General features: G+C 43.1%; 1 protein-coding gene across 1 annotated transcript in view; it reads right to left on the bottom strand.

Moving 5' to 3' along the window:
- The window catches only part of SLCO3A1 (solute carrier organic anion transporter family member 3A1), a 680,913-nt gene that overhangs the window by 116,681 nt on the left and 542,621 nt on the right, over positions 1–21,611 (bottom strand). The window contains exons 7-8 of the mRNA XM_073568740.1: positions 17,845–17,983; positions 5,628–5,803 (exon numbers count right to left, since the gene is read on the bottom strand). Coding sequence (XP_073424841.1) covers positions 5,628–5,803; positions 17,845–17,983 — 315 coding nt within the window. The remainder of the gene's footprint in view (positions 1–5,627; positions 5,804–17,844; positions 17,984–21,611) is intronic.

Genomic DNA, 21,611 nt, shown 5'->3' with positions numbered 1-21,611 from the left:
GCAGAGAAGAAGAATGGTGAGAACAGTCAAGGACAATCCACAGACCACCTCCAAAGACCTGCAGCATCATCTTGCTGCAGATGGTGTCACTGTGCATCGGTCAACAATACAGCGCACTTTGCACAAGGAGAAGCTGTATGGGAGAGTGATGCGAGAGAAGCCGTTTCTGCAAGCACGCCACAAACAGAGTCGCCTGAGGTCTGCAAAAGCACATTGGGACAAGCCAGTTACATTTTGGAAGAAGGTCCTGTGGACTGATGAAACAAAGATTGAGTTGTTTGGTCATACAAAAAGGCGTTATGCATGCGCTGTATTGTTGACCGATGCACAGTGACACCATCTGCAGCAAGATGATGCTGCAGGTCTTTGGAGGTGGTCTGTGGATTGTCCTTGACTGTTCTCACCATTCTTCTTCTCTGCCTTTCTGATATTTTTCTTGGCCTGCCACTTCTGGGCTTAACAAGAACTGTACCTGTGTTCTACCATTTCCTTACTATGTTCCTCACAGTGGAAACTGACAGGTTAAATCTCTGAGACAACTTTTTGTATCCTTCCCCTGAAAAGCTATGTTGAATAATCTTTGTTTTCAGATCATTTGAGAGTTGTTTTGAGGAGCCCATGATGCCACTCTTCATAGGAGAATCAAATAGGAGAACTACTTGCAAGTGGCCACTTTAAAAACCTTTTCTCATGATTTGATACACCTGGCTATGAAGTTCAAAGCTCAATGAGGTTACAAAACCAATTTAGTTCTTCAGGAAGTCAGTAGAAAGTAGTTAGGAGTGTTCAAATCAAGAAAATGATAAGGGTGCCCATACTTTTGCACCGGTCAAATTTTGTTTAAATGCAGATTGCACATTTTCTGTTAGTACAATAAACCTCATTTGAATCCAGAAATATAACTGAGTCCATCAGTTATTAGATATATGAAACTGAAATACCTGTTGCAAAAACCAAAATTGTTATAAAGAAAAAAGGTTAACATTAATAGGGGTGCCCAAACTTTTACATATGACTGTATGTATAATAAAACATGTTTAATTGCATTAGTTTTGCAAGAGAAATACCGTACTTCATTTTCTGGAACAATTTCTAGAGTGCCAACACATTCTGCCATGACTGTATATTTTTGATATGTCATAAATATCACAGAAGATAATATGGCTTTTATTTTTAATGCAGTCCCTGGATTGGTTCAGTATGACGATAAGGCCCTTTGACCAAAAAAGTGTGTGCACCCCTGATCTAATCAATTATGTATATTTCAAAAATGTATACAATTTTGGCACAAACCCACAAGTGCCGGACTGGGTCTACTTACGTGTTATATGATCTTAGTATGCATGTATTCTATTTTTGTGGAGACATCTGCAGTCTTTGTGATAACATTTTATGGAGAGCATACAGAACGTTACGGCACATCTCGTTTTAGCACTGACAGCAAAAAAAAAAAAAAAACAATCTGGTAATATAGACTGCATCAACAAACCTGCTATCTTAGTGAAAAGTCAAGCAAGAAAACTTCACTTTATTACATTTTATGCTGCGAAAATAAAATCACACGGCTCAAATAGTGTCCTGACAGCTAAATGTAGGTAGCTGCAGCTATTCTTTACCTATTCTTCTGAATCTCTCTACTGCATTTGACAATGTAGATCTCCAACTATTCTTACTCAGCTCCAGTCTGTCAGTCATAAAGACAATGCACCAATAAAAATAACATATTTTTTACTTTATTATAATAAAAAAATGTTTTACAGTTTAATGACAGTCATATGGAAAATTTAAAAACTATCTTTATGAAAAAAAGAGCCTACAATATTGCAATTTTCACACTGGCCAATAAGTATAATATTAGGCTTATACTTTTTGGTCTGCACAGATCACTTTTTCAGCAGTTATCTCATGACTGGGGTATTGAAGATGTCTTTTTAGATGGTTATACACAGATCAACAACTGAGCTTTTCTAGATCTGCAGCAGAGAAAACTGGGACTGTAGCATAACTTCTGCTCTCAGTAAACTAATGGACACATCGCTGGAATCAGGGTATCTGTCCCTATCTCATGGTGCCATCAGATTGCATAGTGTGACGGGGAATGCGACAGAGCAGGAAGAGACAACAGGCCAATAAACAATCCAACAAAATTTATTGAAACAGAGAACTGGGACAACACAAATTAAAGCAATTCTGCAGCGTCTGTAATTAGTCCACAATGAGTCCACACAAAGAGAGCAGATCGGGGGGCGCCAACCGGCAATCCAACGCCTGGGAAATATAGCAATAGTCCTTGGGTGAATTTAACAGATCCAGCAGATGAGGGACACAACACAGTCCCACATGGCCGCTCCTAACAATACACACGATCACTGGGATCTCGCCTCAGCATAAGATCCCAGCCCTTCGCAGGTCACCACAAAACAACAGTCTTTAGATTCAGTCCTCCAGTAGGGTGGTGAGAAATCACAATTCCATGTGGCAAAATAATCTCCAATCTCCATACATGATACCAGGATCCAGCCACAGCAGCAGATAACTGTCCGTCAAACCACACGGCATCATCTAACTGACCATGTGGCTTATTGTCCTACCACTCTTAGTATCTCTGCCCAACAAAGGGGCTGATCCCAACACCCTCCCCCTTAAACATAGCTCCAAGGACTAAAAACATTCCAGAAATCCTGTCTGCAGTCTCTGTACAGGTTTGTGTATTGGAGATGCCCCCTGCAGAGTGGAACAAAGACAAACATGCCCCCACCAGATACAGGTCAAGGACTGCTAATGTAAGCCTGTACACATGGGCCATGCTGTAATCTCGGACCTCTCAGGGCCCAGGTGCGATTGTATCTCCTGCACCCAATAAAGTTACGCTGCTGTCTCTTATTGCAATCTCTAAGGCTACGTGCACACACTGCAGATTCGTCTGCGGATTCATATCTGCGGAACCGCAGTTAAAATGACCTGCGTTTTTTCCTGCGGATTGGCCTGCGGTTTTGCCCTGCGGTTTGCCACCTGGACAATGGAATAGGTGGCAAACCGCAGCAGAATCCGCAGAAACAATTGACATGCTGCGGAAAAAAAACCGCAGCTTTTCCGCAGGTAAAAATCCGCAGCATGTGCACAGCAGAATGTTAATCCCATAGGATAATATGCTACTGTACACTGTCTGCAGGACTGCTGCAGTTCTGCAGAACTGCTGCAGTTCTGCTGCGGTCAAAACTGCAGCAGAAACGCAGCAAAAACCGCAGCGTGTGCACATACCCTTAGGTGATTATACACAATTGTATACTTCACGTGAAATTACTCTTTTATTAGTACAAACCAATAGTAATTATCTGTTTGCTTTATCTATAAATATTACAAAAACGAAATTACTTGGCCCTGACTCATCAAAGCTCTTGTCTTCTGGAGTAAAACCCTTTGAAAAGTTGAGACATTTTTGCAGAAAGTAAGGTTGCACAAAAATGTTGTGACTTTTCCAGTTATCACTCCAGATTTGGTCAGCTGCACCAAAATTTGTCTAGCTGGGGAGGACTGGGGGTGACATGGGGCATCAAGACAACTCATCTAGTTTATGACTGAAGTAAGATTTGTGGCAAAGAGCGCGCCACTTTTCAGGTACGCTTGATTTCAGTGCAAGAAAAATCATGAACATGTGGGGCCATCACAGGTACGAGTGCTCTCTGTGAAAACCATGGATACAGTTGTGCCCAAAAGTATTGACACCCCTGCAATTCTGTCAGATAATACTCAGTTTCTTCCTGAAAATGATTGCAAACACAAATTCTTTGGTATTATTATCTTCATTTAATTTGTCTTAAATGAAAAAACACAAAAAGAATTGTCCTAAAGCCAAATTGGATATAATTCCACACCAAACCTAAAAAAGAGGGTGGACAAAAGTATTGGCACTGTTCGAAAAATCATGTGATGCTTCTCTAATCTGTGTAATTAACAGCACCTGTAACTTACCTGTGGCACCTAACAGGTGTTGGCAATAACTAAATCACACTTGCAGCAAGTTGACATGGATTAAAGTTGACTCAACCTCTGTCCTGTGTCCTTCTGTGTACCACATTGAGCATGGAGAAAAGAAAGAAGACCAAAGAACTGTCTGAGGACTTGAGAAACCAAATTGTGAGGAAACATGAGCAATCTCAAGGCTTCAAGTCCATCTCCAAAGACCTGAATGTTCCTGTGTCTACCGTGCGCAGTGTCATCAATAAGTTTAAAGCCCATGGCACTGTGGCTAACCTCCCTAGATGTGGCCGGAAAAGAAAAATTGACAAGAGATTTCAACGCAAGATTGTGCGGATGTTGGATAAAGAACCTCGACGAACATCCAAGCAAGTTCAAGCTGCCCTGCAGTCCGAGGGTACAACAGTGTCAACCCGTACAATCCGTCGGCGTCTGAATGAAAAGGGACTGTATGGTAGGAGACCCAGAAAGACCCCACTTCTTACCCCGAGACATAAAAAAGCCAGGCTGGAGTTTGCCAAAACTTACCTGAAAAAGCCTAAAACATTTTGGAAGAATGTTCTCTGGTCAGATGAGACAAAAGTAGAGCTTTTTGGGCAAAGGCATCAACATAGAGTTTACAGGAGAAAAAAAGAGGCATTCAAAGAAAGGAACACGGTCCCTACAGTCAAACATGGCGGAGGTTCCCTGATGTTTTGGGGTTGCTTTGCTGCCTCTGGCGCTGGACTGCTTGACCGTGTGCATGGCATTATGAAGTTTGAAGACTACCAACAAATTTTGCAGCATAATGTAGGGCCTAGTGTGAGAAAGCTGGGTCTCCCTCAGATGTCATGGGTCTTCCAGCAGGACAATGACCCAAAACAAACTTCAAGAAGCACTAGAAAATGGTTTAAGAGAAAGCACTGGAGACTTCTAAGGTGGCCAGCAATGAGTCCAGACCTGAATCCCATAGAACACCTGTGGAGAGATCTAAAAATGGCAGTTTGGAGAAGGCACCCTTCAAATATCAGGGACCTGGAGCAGTTTGCCAAAGAAGAATGATCTAAAATTCCAGCAGAGCATTGTAAGAAACTCATTGATGGTTACCGGAAGCGGTTGGTCGCAGTTATTTTGGCTAAAGGTAGTGCAACCAAGTATTAGGCTGAGGGTGCCAATACTTTTGTCTGGCCCATTTTTGGACTTTTGTGTGAAATGATCAATGTTTTGCTTTTTGCTTCATTCTCTTTTGTGTTTTTTCATTTAAGACAAATTAAATGAAGATAATAATACCAAAGAATTTGTGTTTGCAATCATTTTCAGGAAGAAACTGAGTATTATCTGACAAATTTGCAGGGGTGTCAATACTTTTGGCCACAACTGTAGAACTCTTAGGCCGGGGTCACACTTGTGATAAACTCGCACAAGTTTCGCGTCTCAATACCCGGCACTGCCACCGGCACTTGGGATCGGAGTGTGCAGCTGCAGGTATTTCTATGCAGCTGAGCGCTCCGGTCCCAGCGCCGGTGGCAGTGCTGGGTATTGAGACGCGAGACTTGTGCAAGTTTATCGCAAGTGTGATCCCAGCCTTAGGAGAATATCAGACATTTGAATGAGTCCTGATTATACAATTCAGAGGACCATGATACCAGTGACGTGGACAGTGGTCTCACCTGATCAGGATGATAACAGATGGAGTTTGGGCCATTGCTCCAATCATGCTGCAGACGCACATCACACACAGGAATGTGAGAAAAGCCTCCTGACATCCAGGGCTTGGACATTTTCCAGGAACCACGGTGTTATTCTCCAAGGGGACAGATGTGACACATAAACAACCAGTCAAATTCTACATGAAAAAGAAACCATACAGAGGTTATACAAGCAATGCAGGGTTTTTCTTTTTCAGTAAATGCAGCAATTTCGGTAACTCGTTAATCTCATGTGCCAGCCCGTAATTAGCAGTACACAATATCCTACTCATCGTCTTGGACATTTTTTACCTCCATGTCATGGTGTCGACTCATTTAGGAAAAAAAAAAAGGTTATTTATAATCCTTTAGAACAAGTTTCTATGGGAGTGAAACAGATCTGTAAGTGCATCTTGAAGACCAAGGTTGGCATTAGGAGAAGCCGGCGGGTGAGTCCTACATATCACTGTAAATAAATATCATCATTTATAACATTAGAGTATTAAGGAATTGCAGCAATATAGAACAACAGAAATGTTCTTTTTTCGCAAAATGCTGTAGCTGTGAATTCCAATAGAAACACAGCACCACTTGTTGTCAGCTTGTGAAAACTGCAATGACTTTCCACATTTGGCCACAGAACCCACAAACATTGAAAAAATACTCAATATGAATAACCTTATTATCCCACCATCATTTCACAATATAAATGTCTTCTCTGGTATCATCTACTTTAGCCCATACCAGTTTCTCAGTAATTTAGGCAGAATCCTGTTATATCTAAAAAATGAAAACTGCGACATCGTAACAGACAGAGTAGTGCCAGTAACAAGGGAGGTGGGGAACTGGTAAAATATAAGATAGTGGAAATTCTGGAATGTTAAAGAGATCCTGCCAGAATGGACAGCATAGTATGGAAACAACTCTCTGATCCTAAAGGGAACCTGTCAACAGCAAAATCACTTTTAACCTGCGGAAATGGGCTTAATTGGCAGGTTAATAGCGTTACAAACCTGCCAGGGCCTGAACGCTGCTGGGAGAAAATTAACATTATTCTCACTGGCAGCATTTGGTTTCAGTCACAGGGCCGGCGCTGGGGCTGGTTCAGTCACCTCTCTGAGTATACAGAGAAGCGGCTGTAACCGACTGACTGCCGGAACCAATGAAGAGTGAGCGTCTGTCAGGGACAAGGGCGTGGTAACAGCCACTGCTCTGTATACTTATAGAGGAGACTGAACCAGCGCCATCCCTGTGACTAAAAAAATGCTACCTGGGAGAATAACATTAATTTTCTCCCATCAGCGTTCAACTACGTGCAGGCGCCGGGCAGGTTAGTTACACTTTTAACATGCAGATTAAGCCCATATCCGCAGGTTTAATAGTGTTTTGCTGATGACAGGTTCCATTTAAGAAAGAACACCATGAGCACAACTCAAGATGGTGCTAAGGTTAGGTTCCCAAACCGTTAAAGCAGCAAATATGAACCTAGCACTCAACTTAAAGGTATTTGTAAGGCGGTTTATTGTAGTACACGAAAAAAGACGTTTCGGTCAATGTGACCTTCAGTTACGTGTGGTATATAGATTGTGTAGAGCTTATAGGCATCTATCAGAAAGGACGATGGTGCTTTAGGCATTGAGGAGAATGAGCTTGTCAGTATAAAGGACACCGCATCTGGTGGACACCGCATCTGGAGGCACGTTTGCCCCTCTCCTATATACTGACAAGCTCATTACCTTAGAGAGATCATTCTCCTCAATGCCTAAACCACCATCGTCCTTTCTGATAGATGCCTATAAGCTCTACACAATCTATATACCACACGTAACTGAAGAAGGTCACATTGACCGAAACGTCTTTTTTCGTATACTACAATAAACCGCCTTACAAATACCTTTAAGTTGAGTGCTAGGTTCATATTTGTTGCTTTAAAGGTTCCATTTAAGAGCCTGTGCTTTGGGAAGTAAAGTAAATCGATTTTTGAGAACTTACATGGTAAACTATGCAGTTCATGGGCAGCGCTGAGTAAAAAGGCTTGTCCACCTTTGATGAAATCTTCAGCAAGCGCTGCAGCTTGCCAAATATCGTAGAAGATTGCCAAATCTTACCAGTGCGTAATTCACACACCGTTAGGATTCTGCACCCCTTGCCGATTCCAGCGGTCTTCACGTGAATGGAAGTATGCAATATGTAAATGCTGTCACATGCCAACTACTGCACAGTCTAAGCCGCATCTCTCAAGAAAACATAGATAGTTAAGACACCACAATATAGGTATTAGCATATATCTCTAGTATCCTAACATGAGCATGCCAAATACAGTCATCCCCAAACAAATAGCCAGGGTCTATACAAATTGTATACTCAATGACAATGAGTTTTTGTGGCACAAAGTATGCATTTGCTCACTCTCTAATGACTGAACAAAAAGAAAGTAGACAAAAGATATCTAGAAAAGAAATGATTTACAGTTACCCAAGTATTAAGAGGATTACTGCAGTTATTTCCTATTCACACACAAATGAAAGCATCACACTGTAATCTTACAATTAGACATGTTAAAGAACTGAGTACTAGTGATGAGCGAGTATACTCGTTACTCGAGATTTCCAGAGCATGCTCGGGTGATCTCCGAGTATTTGGATGTGCTCGGAGATTTAGTTTCTGTCGCCGTAGCTGCATGATTTGTGGCTGTTAGACAGCCTGAATACATGCGGGGATTTCATAACAAACAGGCAATCCCCACATGTATTCAGGCTGTCTAGCAACCGCAAATCAAGGCGCTATAGTGACAGAAACTAAATCTCCGAGCACATCCAAATACTCGGAGATCACCCGAGCATGCTCTGGAAATCTCGAGTAACGAGTATACTCGCTCATCACTACTGAGTACCTCTTATACTAATTTTATAGGATTATTTTCTATTTTAAGCTATATTATTTTTAGCATATATTAACCAAATTCATTGCATAATTCAAGAATATAAGTACATTTGATTTATAATAGCAGAAAACAATAATGCATATTGAATGTATCTGCACTATTTCTTCAGAAAAGTGACTCATTTCTACAGTATATGACTGGCCTGTCTATGTATTAGATGACTATCAGTTTTGAAAAGTTAACATAAATGACAAATATTATACTTTGGAGCAAACACCGTGACCTGAAACATACTAAGCCCCAGACACAAGCATCAAATACACTCACTGGCCACTTTATTAGGTACACCTGTCCAACTGTGTGTTAAGACTTAATTTCTAATCAGCCAATCACATGGCGGCAACTCAGTGCATTTAGGCATGTAGACATGGTCAAGACAATCTCCTGCAGTTCAAACCGAGCATCAGTATGGGGAAGAAAGGTGATTTGAGTGCCTTTGAACGTGGCATGATTGTTGGTGCCAGAAGGGCTGGTCTGAGTATTTCAGAAACTGCTGATCTACTGGGATTTTCACGCACAACCATCTCTAGGGTTTACAGAGAATGGTCCGAAAAAGAAAAAAAATCCAGTGAGCGGCAGTTCTGTGGCCGGAAATGCCTTGTTGATGCCAGAGGTCAGAGGAGAATGGGCAGACTGGTTCGAGCTGATAGAAAGGCAACAGTGACTCAAATTGCCACCCGTTACAACCAAGGTAGGCAGAAGAGCATCTCTGAACGCACAGTGCGTCGAAATTTGAGGCAGATGGGCTACAGCAGCAGAAGACCACACTGGGTACCACTCCTCTCAGCTAAGAACAGGAAACTGAGGCTACAATTTGCACAAGCTCATCGAAATTGGACAGTAGAAGATTGGAAAAACGTTGCCTGGTCTGATGAGTCTCGATTTCTGCTGCGACATTCGGATGGAAGGGTCAGAATTTGGCGTAAACAACATGAAAGCATGGATCCATCCTGCCTTGTATCAACGGTTCAGGCTGGTGGTGGTGGTGTCATTGTGTGGGGAATTTTTTCTTGGCACTCTTTGGGCCCCTTGGTACCAATTGAGCATCGTTGCAACGCCACAGCCTACCTGAGTATTGTTGCTGACCATGTCCATCCCTTTATGACCACAATGTACCCAACATCTGATGGCTACTTTCAGCAGGATAATGCGCCATGTCATAAAGCTCGAATCATCTCAGATTGGTTTCTTGAACATGACAATGAGTTCACTGTACTCAAATGGCCTCCTCAGTCACCAGATCTCAATCCAATAGAGCATCTTTGGGATGTGGTGGAACGGGAGATTCGCATCAGGGATGTGCAGACGACAAATCTGCGCCAACTGTGTGATGCCATCATGTCAATATGGTCCAAAATCTCTGAGGAATGCTTCCAGCACCTTGTTGAATCTCTGCCACGAAGAATTGAGGCAGTTCTGAAGGCAAAAGGGGGTCCAACCCCTTACTAGCATGGTGTACCTAATAAAGTGGCCAGTGAGTGTATGTTGACAATGAAAAGAATAAGCAAATATTCCCAGCTAAATGTTAGACAGAGATCTATTTACACCATCTTTGTCAAGCAGCAGTATATTTGATCCTGCAGCAGATGTCAGCAGGGAGAAAGTAAAGGACCGCAGTAACTCAAATATGTTCCTAAATTGTTCTGTTATAAGATGGATGGTGTGTTCAGCCTACATGTGAAATAAACATAAAGCCCACATTTTTTAAACTCTAGATTTGAAGCTTGAATATACACGTGGATAACAAAATTCTGCGACAGAAGTTGTCTCAGATAAGACGTACGGTGTAGTTGGAGAACTTGAACACATATGCAGGAAAATCCATTTGTTTTCTAAAACTTGGCACACACTGCATTACAAAATTCAACATTTTTGCAGATGAAAAATTGTTGGTGAAGTACATATTTTCATAAGGTACCTCCTAATACACAAAAATAGAATACAAGCTACAACATAGTCGCTGCTACAGACCGGTATCACCTTACAGCAATATTCAACTCACCTTTGAATATTTCTGTTATTGAGGTAATGAGGAGCCAGTAAATTGTATGTGCATTAGCACCAGGAGAAATTGTATGTGTGCCGTGAAGGCAAATAGTCTGTTGTTAATGAACAGAAGATGAGAAAATTATCAATGAATCAGCATGCATTTTATTCCCAGTCTGTAATTGTCTCAATATGATGAAGACCTGGGAAGTGGGAAATTGCTTCCCCGGGGGTTAATGCTGCGTTTTAAATAAGCTATTTGTTGAGTTGCATTTATCCTATATTCTAAGAATAAATAGAGTTCAAGATTGGAGACTATCTCTGGAATCTGTGATAAATGGTATATGAATATTTGCTATAGATATACTTAGATATAGATATAACCCCATTTCCCCATGTAAAGAAAACAAAAATGCAATGATTTGGAAATTTCTTTTGGACGTATTTTATTCACAGCCGAATATAGAAGATACATCAGAAGTTGAAAGGTAGATGCTTTTCCATTTCAGTCAAAAAAGTCATTTAGAAATTAATGGCAGCAACAGACCTCAAAACAGTTGGGACACGAGCATGACTATCATTGTGTAGCATTCCTTCTTTTTACAAAAATCTGTACTCATCTGGGAAATGAGAAGATACTGGAGTTTTTGAGAAGAATGCTGACCCAACCCTGGTCCACGGTCCAGGTCAATGCTGTCTGGCTGTCCAGAGGAGCAGTATGAATTCCCTTGCCCTCTGGGATCTTACCAACCCTAGCCGAGTTGGTGAGATGTCACCTGTACAACACAAACCGCACAGATGACATCACGTCAACTAATCAAATGCTGTGGAGGCTCAGGATATTTGCGCAGCTCCTGTCCAGCACCAGAAAGCATTGACCTGGACCGTGGACCAGGGTTGCGCAAAGCGACCAGCTCATCACTAGTCTGCAGGTAGGTCGGTTTGCAGTGCCCAGGGGGGATTTAGATGTTATAGGTGCGAGGGCCAGAGAATAATAGAGAAATTAGGAATGTCACAGGTGGTGTTTTGGCGTGCTAGTCTTGTGTCGCACACAAGACTAGCCTCTGTGCCTCTTAGTGTGCGTGTGTGCAATTTCAAGGATGAATGCGGACAAGGGTATTAACTAGTGATGAGCGAGTATACTCGTTGCTCGGGTTTTCCCGACCATGCTTGGGTGATCTCCAAGTATTTGGATGTGTTTGCAGATTTAGTTTCTGTCGCTGCAACTGCATGATTTGCAGCTACTTGACAGCCTGAATACATGTGTGGAATTCCTAACAAACAGGCATTTCTCACATGTATTCAGACTGTCAAGCAGCCACAAATCATGCAGCTGCGTCGACAAACACTAAATCTCCGAACACGCCAAAATACTCGGAGATCACCCGCTCATCACTAGTATTAACGTAATCAAAAGGGAGTCTTTACTGTATTCACTTCACAATACATAGTCCATAGCGATGGTATCACAGTCCTTCATACAAGCTGGATATTTTAGGTAGCAAGAGCGATTGTCACAGTCCTGTTTAAGATGGAATCTTCAGTGTTAATGGCTTAAATAAAGTGATTGGCTGACTGTCGGTTACATACTGGGTTACTATCTTAATTCACACAGTCTTTCTGTTATATTACTACCAAGGATGGGCCTACACAGTTTGGTTCACAGTGAATTAGTGTTCACTGTTTACTCACTCCACTTTACCCACACTCCTCGCCCTGGCAACAGACAAGGTGGAGAAGTGGGTTTCCTCCTTTCTAAACACTGCTCCTTCAACCCTATCCACCCTCCCTTATCCGCCCTTCTTTCGAGGTTCACTCTGTCCATATTTACTCTCCCTCTAATCTCCAAATGGCTGTCATATACCGACCACCGGGCTCAGCCACTGCCTTCATCGACCAATTCTCCACCTGGCTCCTCCACTTTCTCTCTTCTGACATCCCCACCATCATCATCAACATCCCCATTGACACCCACCAACCAGCAGCCTCCAAACTCCTGTCACTTACCTCATCCTTTGGACTTACTCAGTGGTCCTCCACAGCCACCCACACAGATGGACATACATTAGACCTCATATTCACTTGCCTCTGTTCCCTATCTAATCTCACAACCTCTCCCTTCCCCCTATCTGACCACCATCTACTCATTTTCTCATCCTTGTCCTCCTCACCTGTCCCCCATGTCCAGCCACTAGCACATCCTCGCAGAAACCTCGCACACCTAGACATCCACAGACTCTCAGACTCTCTTCTACCTCTGTCCTCCACATCTTCACTTCACAACACGGACAGTGCCACCGCTTTCTACAACGCCACCCTCACATCAGCCATAGACTCAGTCACTCCTCTCATGAATGGCAAAGTGCGACAAACCAATAGGCAACCCTGGCACAACAACCTCACCAAAAAACTTCGACAAGCATCCAGGGTCGCGGAGTGGCGTTGGAAGAAAACACGCCAGCCAGACGACTTCACTGCTTTCAAACAAGCTACACTTGCCTTTAAATCAGCCCTCACCTCTGCTAAACAGACCTATTTCACAAACCTTGTATCTTAATTATCCCACAACCCAAAACAACTGTTCAGCACATTTAACTCTCTTCTCCGCCCACCACTGCCACCTCCAACTCCCCTCATCTCTGCTGAGGACTTTGCCACCAACTTCAAAAACAAGATCGACCAAACAAGGCAAACCTTTACAGTTCCACCACCCCAATGTCACGTGCCCCATCCTGAGTGACACGGCCAGCAGGCCGGTAACTGATACAACAGGACGCGGCACGAGTAATTGTCCTATGTGACACGGCCCGCAGGCCAGTAACTAATACAATAAGACAAGGGAATAGGGAAAACCTGGGTAACAATAACAATGAAGGCCCTGCGATAGGGAATGGGGAAGTGGAGACCTCCTGCACTCCCCTGAGTCAGTGTCTCTACACTCCTAACGTTCCCTAGGCCGGTTCCGCACCGGGCGCCGATCAGGAACCTAAAAACCCTGGCTCGCCCTGCACCTAAACCCTCGCTAGGGAATTGGTCAGTGTGGAAACTAATCCCACCACTGCACTAAACACACATAAGGAAAAGTGACAAAACAGGGGAACACCAGTTAGCTTTGCTCTGTTGCTTACACTCCCAGCAACAGAGCCCACCACCTGCGTGCATCTTTTCCTCCACCGAGTCCAACATCTGGGTGCACTGTCCAGCAAAGCAGTCCAGAACCTGAGTGCAGCTGTCCAGCAACGGGGTTCAGCACCTGAGTGCAGCTTCAGCAAAAGAGTCCAGCAACTGAGTGCAGCTCTACACCATAGCTGCCACTCCACCAAGCTTTGCAAGAATTCTTCACTGACACCATAACTGCCACTCCACCATGCTTTCCACGAACTCCTCACTGACACCATAGCTGCCACTCCAGGACTCTGAGTCGTCCTGGACTCTTCTCAGCACCATAGTGCAACCTTGGAGCAAACAGAGTCCACACCTGCGTGCAGCTGTCCAGAAACAGAGTCCAGCAAATGAGTCCAGCTTTTCGGCCAAAGAGTCCAACATTTTGAGTCAAGCTTTCAGCAGCCGAGTCTAGCATCCTGAGTGCAGCTCTACACCATAGCTGCCACTCCACCAAGCAATGCCAGCCCTCCTTGCAGACACCATAGCTGACACTCCAACAATCCATGCCAGCCCTCCTTGCAGACACCATAGCTGCTACTCCGGCACTGACTGGGCTGCCAGTGACACTCCTTCAGCTCCATTCTTTACCCAGGCTTGCTTGCAAATGAGGAACTATCACCAACAGTGATTAACACACCTGATACTCTCCTATAGAGCAATCACACCTGTTACATAATCACGTGCACAAACTAAGGTAACCAGAGTGCAATGACCATAATGGCCACCGGGGGGGAAACTACAACTGAAATCACCACAGTGCAATGACCCTAATGGCCACCGGGGGCAAAACCACCTTTGGCACACAGCCAAAGGAAAAAAAAGGTTACTTTGTGCATTTAATCTGTCAGATCCAACCTGGATCATGACACCCCACCGTTCCACATACCAGAACTCTGCCCTTCCCTAATAATCTCCCTCTCCAACATCACTGAAGGAGAGCTTACTCACCTCCTTTCCAAATCACACCTCACCACCTGTGCACTTGACCCCATCCCTTCCCACCTGCTCCCCAACTTCACTAACATGATCATTCCAGCTCTAACCCATCTCTTCAACCTATCCCTAACTTCTGGTACCTTCCCCTCTGCCTTCAAACATGCCACCATAACACCCATCCTCAAAAAAATCAAACCTTGACCCAACTGCTATGCCCAGCTATCGCCCCATATCACTGCTCCCGTTTGCTTCCAAACTCCTCGAACAGCATGTCCATGCGCAACTTTCCTCCCACCTCTCATCTAACTCCCTCCTTGACATCCTGCAATCTGGCTTCTGCCCCCACCACTCCACTGAAACTGCCCTAACCAAAATTACTAATGACTTACTCACAGCCAAAGCTAACAGACAGTTCTCCATCCGCCTCCTTCTTGACCTGTCCTCTGCCTTTGACACAGTTGACCACTGCCTACTGCTACAGATTCTTTCTTCCCTTGGCATAAAAGACCTTGCCCTGTCCTGGATTTCCTCATATCTTTCTGACCGCACATTCAGCGTTTCTCACTCCCACACTACCTCCTCATCCCGCCCCCTCTCTGTTGGAGTCCCCCAAGGTTCTGTCCTGGGGCCCCTACTTTTTTTCCATCTATACTCTTGGCCTAGGACAACTCATAAAGTCCCATGGCTTCCAGTACCACCTGTATGCAGATGACACTCAGATCTAGCTCTCTGGCCCAGATGTCACCTCTCTGCTGTCCAGAATCCCAGAGTGTCTATCAGCCATATCCTCCTTTTTCACCTCTTGCTTCCTAAAACTCAACATAGACAAAACTGAACTCATTATCTTTCCTCCATCTCACGTATCTTCCCTACCCAATCTATCTATTATGGTAAACGGCATCACGCTCTCTCCCGCACCTGAAATCCGCTGCCTCGGAGTAACTCTCGACTCTGCCCTGTCCTTCAAACCACACGTCCAAACTCTTGCCACCTCCTGTTGCCTCCAACTCAAAAATATTTCCAGAATCCATCCCTTCCTCAGTCCTCAATCTACTAAAACTCTTGTACATGCCCTCATCATCTCCCACCTTGACTACTGCAACACTCTCCTCTGTGGCCTCTCTGCCAACTCTCTTGCACCACTCCAAGTCTGTCCTCATTTCTGCTGCCCGACTAATCCACCTCTCTCCTTGCTACTCCCCTGTCTTTCCCCTCTGCAAATCCCTCCATTGGCTCCCAATTCCCCAATGAATCCAGTTCAAACTACTAACACTGACCTACAAAGCCATCCACAACCTTTCCCCTCCCTATATCTCTGAACTAATCTCCCAATATCTTCCCTCACATAATCTTCAATCCTCCCAAGACCTCCTACTCTCCTCCACACTTATTTGTTCCTCACACAACCGCCTCCAAGATTTCTCCCGAATATCCCTTATCCTCTGGAATACCATGCCTCAACACGTCCGATTATCCACCACCCTCGGATCCTTCAAACGGGACCTGAAAACCCATCTTTTCAGGAAAGCTTACAGCCTGGAATAACCATTCTGCTGCCTCACCACTGCCAGAGCTGCTGCACCCCTGACATTCTGTCTCTTCCCCACCATCCCGTAGAATGTAAGTCCGCAAGGACAGGGTCCTCTCCCCTCTGTACCAGTCCGTCATTGTAAATTTGTTTACTGTTAACGATATCTATAACTTTGCATGTAACGATATCTATAACTTTGTATGTAACCCCCCTTCCCACGTACAGCACCATGGAATTAATGGCGCTATATAAATTAATAATAATAATAACACTCACGATTAAGTCCTGATACGGTCCCCTGTCGCAGGGCGTAGAGTAGAAGATGCAGTAGAACCTGAGGCACTCACACTGGCTGAGCCATTAAAGGCGTGGAGTGTAGCAGAAGAGCCCTTGTACAGCTCTATCTCTTCTGTCTCTATGAAGATTGCAATTTAAGATGTCCTCCTAGTGTAGGCTGTGGCAGTTTCCTGGCCAATTGAACATTAAGCTAAAGGCAGAGCAGCCTAGGAAGTAGATCTCTCCTCACGTCGCTCAGGCTGCTTCACCTCAGGCATGGCTGCGGCTGATCTCCCGCTCTTTCTCTCCTCACAGGAACAAGAGAGCTCCTTCCTCAGCAGCTTCTAGAGGATTCCACCAGAAACCGGGCTGAGAAAGTCATGTGACCAAAATTCTTGCACCTTTACAGTTTGGACAGTAGATGGCAGTATAGGACAATTTATAGAATAAACCACAAAACAGGACTTAGGTTTTTGGTAACTACCCGACAACTATATTTTGCAACAGATAGAAGGAGGTACTGGGACACTACAGGTTCATTATCTGAACTCTTCTGTTAAGCCATGCTGTTATGATGGATGAAGTAGTGGTTTAGAAGTGTCTTGCTGAAGTATGTAAGCCCTTTTCTGAAATATACGTTGTCTCAATGGATGCATATTTTCTTTTGAAACCTCTATATATTTCTCATCATAGATAGTGTACTTCAAGATATGTAAGCTGCCCATGCCAAAGGGAACACTATAACCATCAGAGTCAAGCTTTTGAACTTTGTGCTGATAACAAGCTGGATGGTCCCTTTTCTTATTAGTTCACAGGATACTTCATCTGTTGTTTCTATAAAGGCTTTCAAATTTTGCTTCATCTGACCACCTCACCATCATTGCTTGTGTTTAGTTGAAAATTGACCCTCCAGCTGTTTTTTCATTAATACCACTTACTTTTCCAACCTTTTGTTAACGCTGTCCCTACTTTTATGAGAGGGGTTGCTGCTATCAATTTTTAAATGTGTTTATTTTATTAAATGAAATGGAAAATGTCTTACGTTCAACTTCTGATCTGTGTTCTATGTTCTGTTGTGAATAAAATATGGTGACCACGTACTCACGGGGAGTATTTAGTGAGTTTTTTACCTCAGTATTTGTAGGCCAAAACCAGGAGTGGAGAAATCAGAAGAAAAGTATAATAGAAACACGTCACCACTTCTGGATTTAGACCAACCACTCACGAGATCTAAGAGATTTCTAAATCACTGCACTCTTGTTTTCCTTGTTTCCTTACATTATGCACAGTGTCCCAACTTTTTTGGAGATGTACATTTATCAGTGCAATTAATGATATAAAAGACTAGAATGTAAACTTACTGCCTTTGTGCATCCGGCAAAGCAAGCAGACATGTAGGTGATTCCATCAGCTCCGCAAACAGGAGTAAAGGAGTCATTTTGACATTCACAGCCAGTATTGCAGGAAGGGGGGTGATCCAATGCGGACCCTGTAGAAGAGCTGAATAACAAGAACAAAAGTCTGAATTTCACAGTAAACAATGAATATTTAGCGAGATGATGGAACAAAGAAGGATTGATGTTCTCTTACTTGTTTCCAAATATTAGTTTAATTAGAAAACATAAAGTCTCCAGAGGCCAATTATAGGATTCAATATTAGGCTGAATTCTGTGTAATTTACAGTTTGTGAGGAGAACATCATTTTTGCAGGCTCATGTGGTATTCTGTCCTCTAAAGTAATCTGATGCTAGAAAAACATTGCAAACATTGAAAGCTGCAGTAATTTACTGTGATAGTCTCCTTTAGTAATTTAGTAAACATTACAACGTGAAACAATAATTGTAGAGCTCCTTTTCTACTAACTCTGTGCTGATCACTCACCATTATTTCTTCTTTACTAAGGGCCTGTACACACATTGCAATTTGTTGCCTTTTAGTTGCAGATTTTTTTTCTGCGCAGATTTCTCAAAAACCCTGCAGAAGGGTTTCCTAATGCCGGAAAAGTGAATGAGAACCCCGAAGTCTCATGCACACGTTGTTTATTTATGACTTGCAGATTTAAATCTACCGCATGTCTATTCTTGTATTTGCTCCAGATTTCTCTCATACTAATGAGTGGGGAAAAATCTGCACCAAAAACGCTTGGAAAAAAAACATGAAAAATGTACCAAAAGCATGCCTACGTTAGGCTAGTTTCACACTAGCGTTTTGAGGCGCAGCGCAAGCTCTCCGTGAAGCTCCGCCACCTGCCAAGCCTCCTCCGGTCAGCTCCGCCTATGCGTGCATGACTCTGCATGCGACCTGCATACCCTATCTTTAGCATTGGGTACGCAGGCCGTGCGCAGGTATGCTTTTGCCGGTGCATGCATCCTTTTGACGGTGCGCCGAGCTACGCCAAATGAATCGGGTTGCATTTTTGGTTTGGCCGGCGCACTGTCAAAAGGACGCATGTGCCGGCAAAAGCATACCTGTGCACGGCCTGCGTACCCAATGCTAAAGATAGGGTACGCACTTTGTATGCAGTATCATGCGCCCATAGGTGGAGCTGACTGGAGGAGGTGCGGCAGGGGGCGGAGCTTCACGGCGAGCGTGCGCTGCACCTCAAAACGCTAGTGTGAAACTAGCCTGACACAGCATTTTTCCTGCCAAATTTCTGCACCAAATACTTAAAGTGTGAACATACCCTATGGGTTTTGTCATACTATGATGGCATTGTGTGTTTACTGTATGTGGTTGAGAAGCACCACATTTGTTAAATTCATCCATAGACCTCTTTTTGCCTGACATAGGCCAATTTAGCTTCTTTTTGGCTTCTACATCAGGTCTATGCAGGAATATACAGTGACACGTTTTTAAAAAAAAACATGTACAGTGGATCTAAAAAGACTACACACCTTTTGTAAAAAGCCAAGTTTTTGTCATATAAAATAAATAATTCCGAAAATAATAATCTCAGATCTTTTTCCACATTTTATGTCACTTACTCACTTATAATCTGCACAAATCCATTAAGAAAAAAACTAAAGTTACTTTGCGGGTGACAATAAAATGAACAAAACAAAAATTATATGTTTGCATAAGTGTAAATACCCTCTTATAATTGGGGACGTGGTTGTTTTCAGAATTAGCCAATTACATTTAAACTCATGGTAAATAGTAGTCAGTCCACAGCTACCATCATACAAAGTGATTCCGATTCACCTCATGTAACGTTTAGCTGTTCTCATAGGATTTTCCTGACATGTTCTTAATTACATTTTACAGCAAAAATCATGGTTCATAAACAGCGTACAACACAGCAAAGAGATCTCATTGTTGAAAGATATCAGTCAGGAGAAGGGTGTAAAATAAGTTTTCCAAGGCATAAGATGAAACAAGGAACACTGTAAAGATGGTTATCAAGAAGTTGCGCAAATTTAGCACACAAACGACATTTCCTAGAAATGGACGTCAATCAAGTTTTGCATTTTCATATAAATAAAAACATCCTAAATTGGCTATTTTTGCCAAAGCCTACATCAAGTCTGCCAAAAGCATGTGGAAAGATGTGTTATCGTCTGATGGCCAAGGTTGAACTTTTTGATCATAATTCCAAAAGGTATATTTGGTCCAAAGCACAAATTTTTTATCGCAATTGAAAATTTGTGGGTTAGCCTGAAGGGGAACTGGAGATATTCTCCTTGCGATCTGACAGATTCAGAGTGCTACTGGAAGTAAGATTGGACAAAGATTGGCAATTCTAGATGTGCCATGCTGATAGACTCCTTCCTAAAAAAAAAACATAATGCTATCATACATTAAAAGGCGACATCAACAAAATAATAGTTTAAAGGTGCGCACATTTATGCAATGACATTATTTTATTTCTATATTTTTTTACACCTGAAAAGATTTCAGTTTGTCTTCCAATTGAACTGTACAGATTATAGTTGGAAAAAGTTTTGAAATAATAGTTTTTGGTATAATTTTTTTACATGACAAAAAAACAGGCAATTTAACAGATGTGTGTAGACTTTTTATATCCACTGTTGCTGTTTTTTCTTTACTATGGATTCCATTGGCTGACAAATACTACTGTATGGTGTACATGACAGGTTTCCATGAATCGTATAAAAAGGAGTATTTCTGCATATGCATTTAATAAAAGCTGAAAATGCAGCCCGAAAAGAACCTAAGTATATAAAAAATTCACAACTGGGCATGCTTTCTTTTGTCTAGAAAGGTATATCCTCGGCACTCATTTCTCAGTGTTAGCGTTTTTGACTATGTTTCCTTCATTATTTATAAGGACAAAATTAACAACCAGTTATGAATGTATTCATTTATTTGTTATTCCACTACAAATCGTCATCAAATTCCCCAAAAGACTGTGTGGACTATTCATGAAGGTGTTTTCACAAGTTTTCTGGCGTAAAACACCTTCAAATGTCACAACATTTTTGGGGAACTCAAATTGTGCAAAAATGTAGCTGCTTCTAGCGCTTTTACACCAGTTTGAGACAACATCACCAAATGGCCTTAGTAAGGCCAGGACAGGGCATGACTAAACTTACCAGTCTAATTGGTCAATATCTCATCCAGTTTAGTGGCGGTTCACCAGAAATGTTCTTCAGTCCCTGACTAGAACAGCATTTCTGGTGATGGCACACGTACATTGTAAGATGCATTTACTCAATCCTGCAGTCCCATTCATTAAAGGGCCTTTCACACATAGCGAGATCACTAGCGATATCGCTAAAGCGTCACCAATTTTGTGACGCAACAGCGATATTGCTAGCGATCTCGCTTTGCATGACACGTACCTGCGACCGGCCCCCCTGCTGGATATTGTTAATTGCGCTGGAACGGCCTGGGCCATTTTTTCATCGTTGGTGTCCCGGTGGCGCTGACTAGCGATGCATGGACGCAGGCGGAAGTCGTCATCATTGCTGCGGTGTGACAGGTAAATGCGACCCCCGACGGATCGCTTATCGCTGCTGCATTGCTGGTGAGATTTGCCTGTTTGGCAGCACACTAGCGACCATTTAGCGATGCACCAGCGATCCTGACCGGGTTGTATCGTTGTCGGGATCGCTGGTGCATCGCTAAATGTAACGAGACCCTTAGTCTGGTGTGTAAAATGCCAGTC

This window comes from Dendrobates tinctorius, unplaced genomic scaffold, assembly GCF_039654945.1.
Source record: "Dendrobates tinctorius isolate UK_male_01 unplaced genomic scaffold, ASM3965494v1 ptg000022l, whole genome shotgun sequence".
Classification (NCBI taxonomy): domain Eukaryota; kingdom Metazoa; phylum Chordata; class Amphibia; order Anura; family Dendrobatidae; genus Dendrobates; species Dendrobates tinctorius.
Note: the sequence above shows the minus strand (reverse complement) of the source record. Positions and strands in the feature narration are given on the sequence as shown.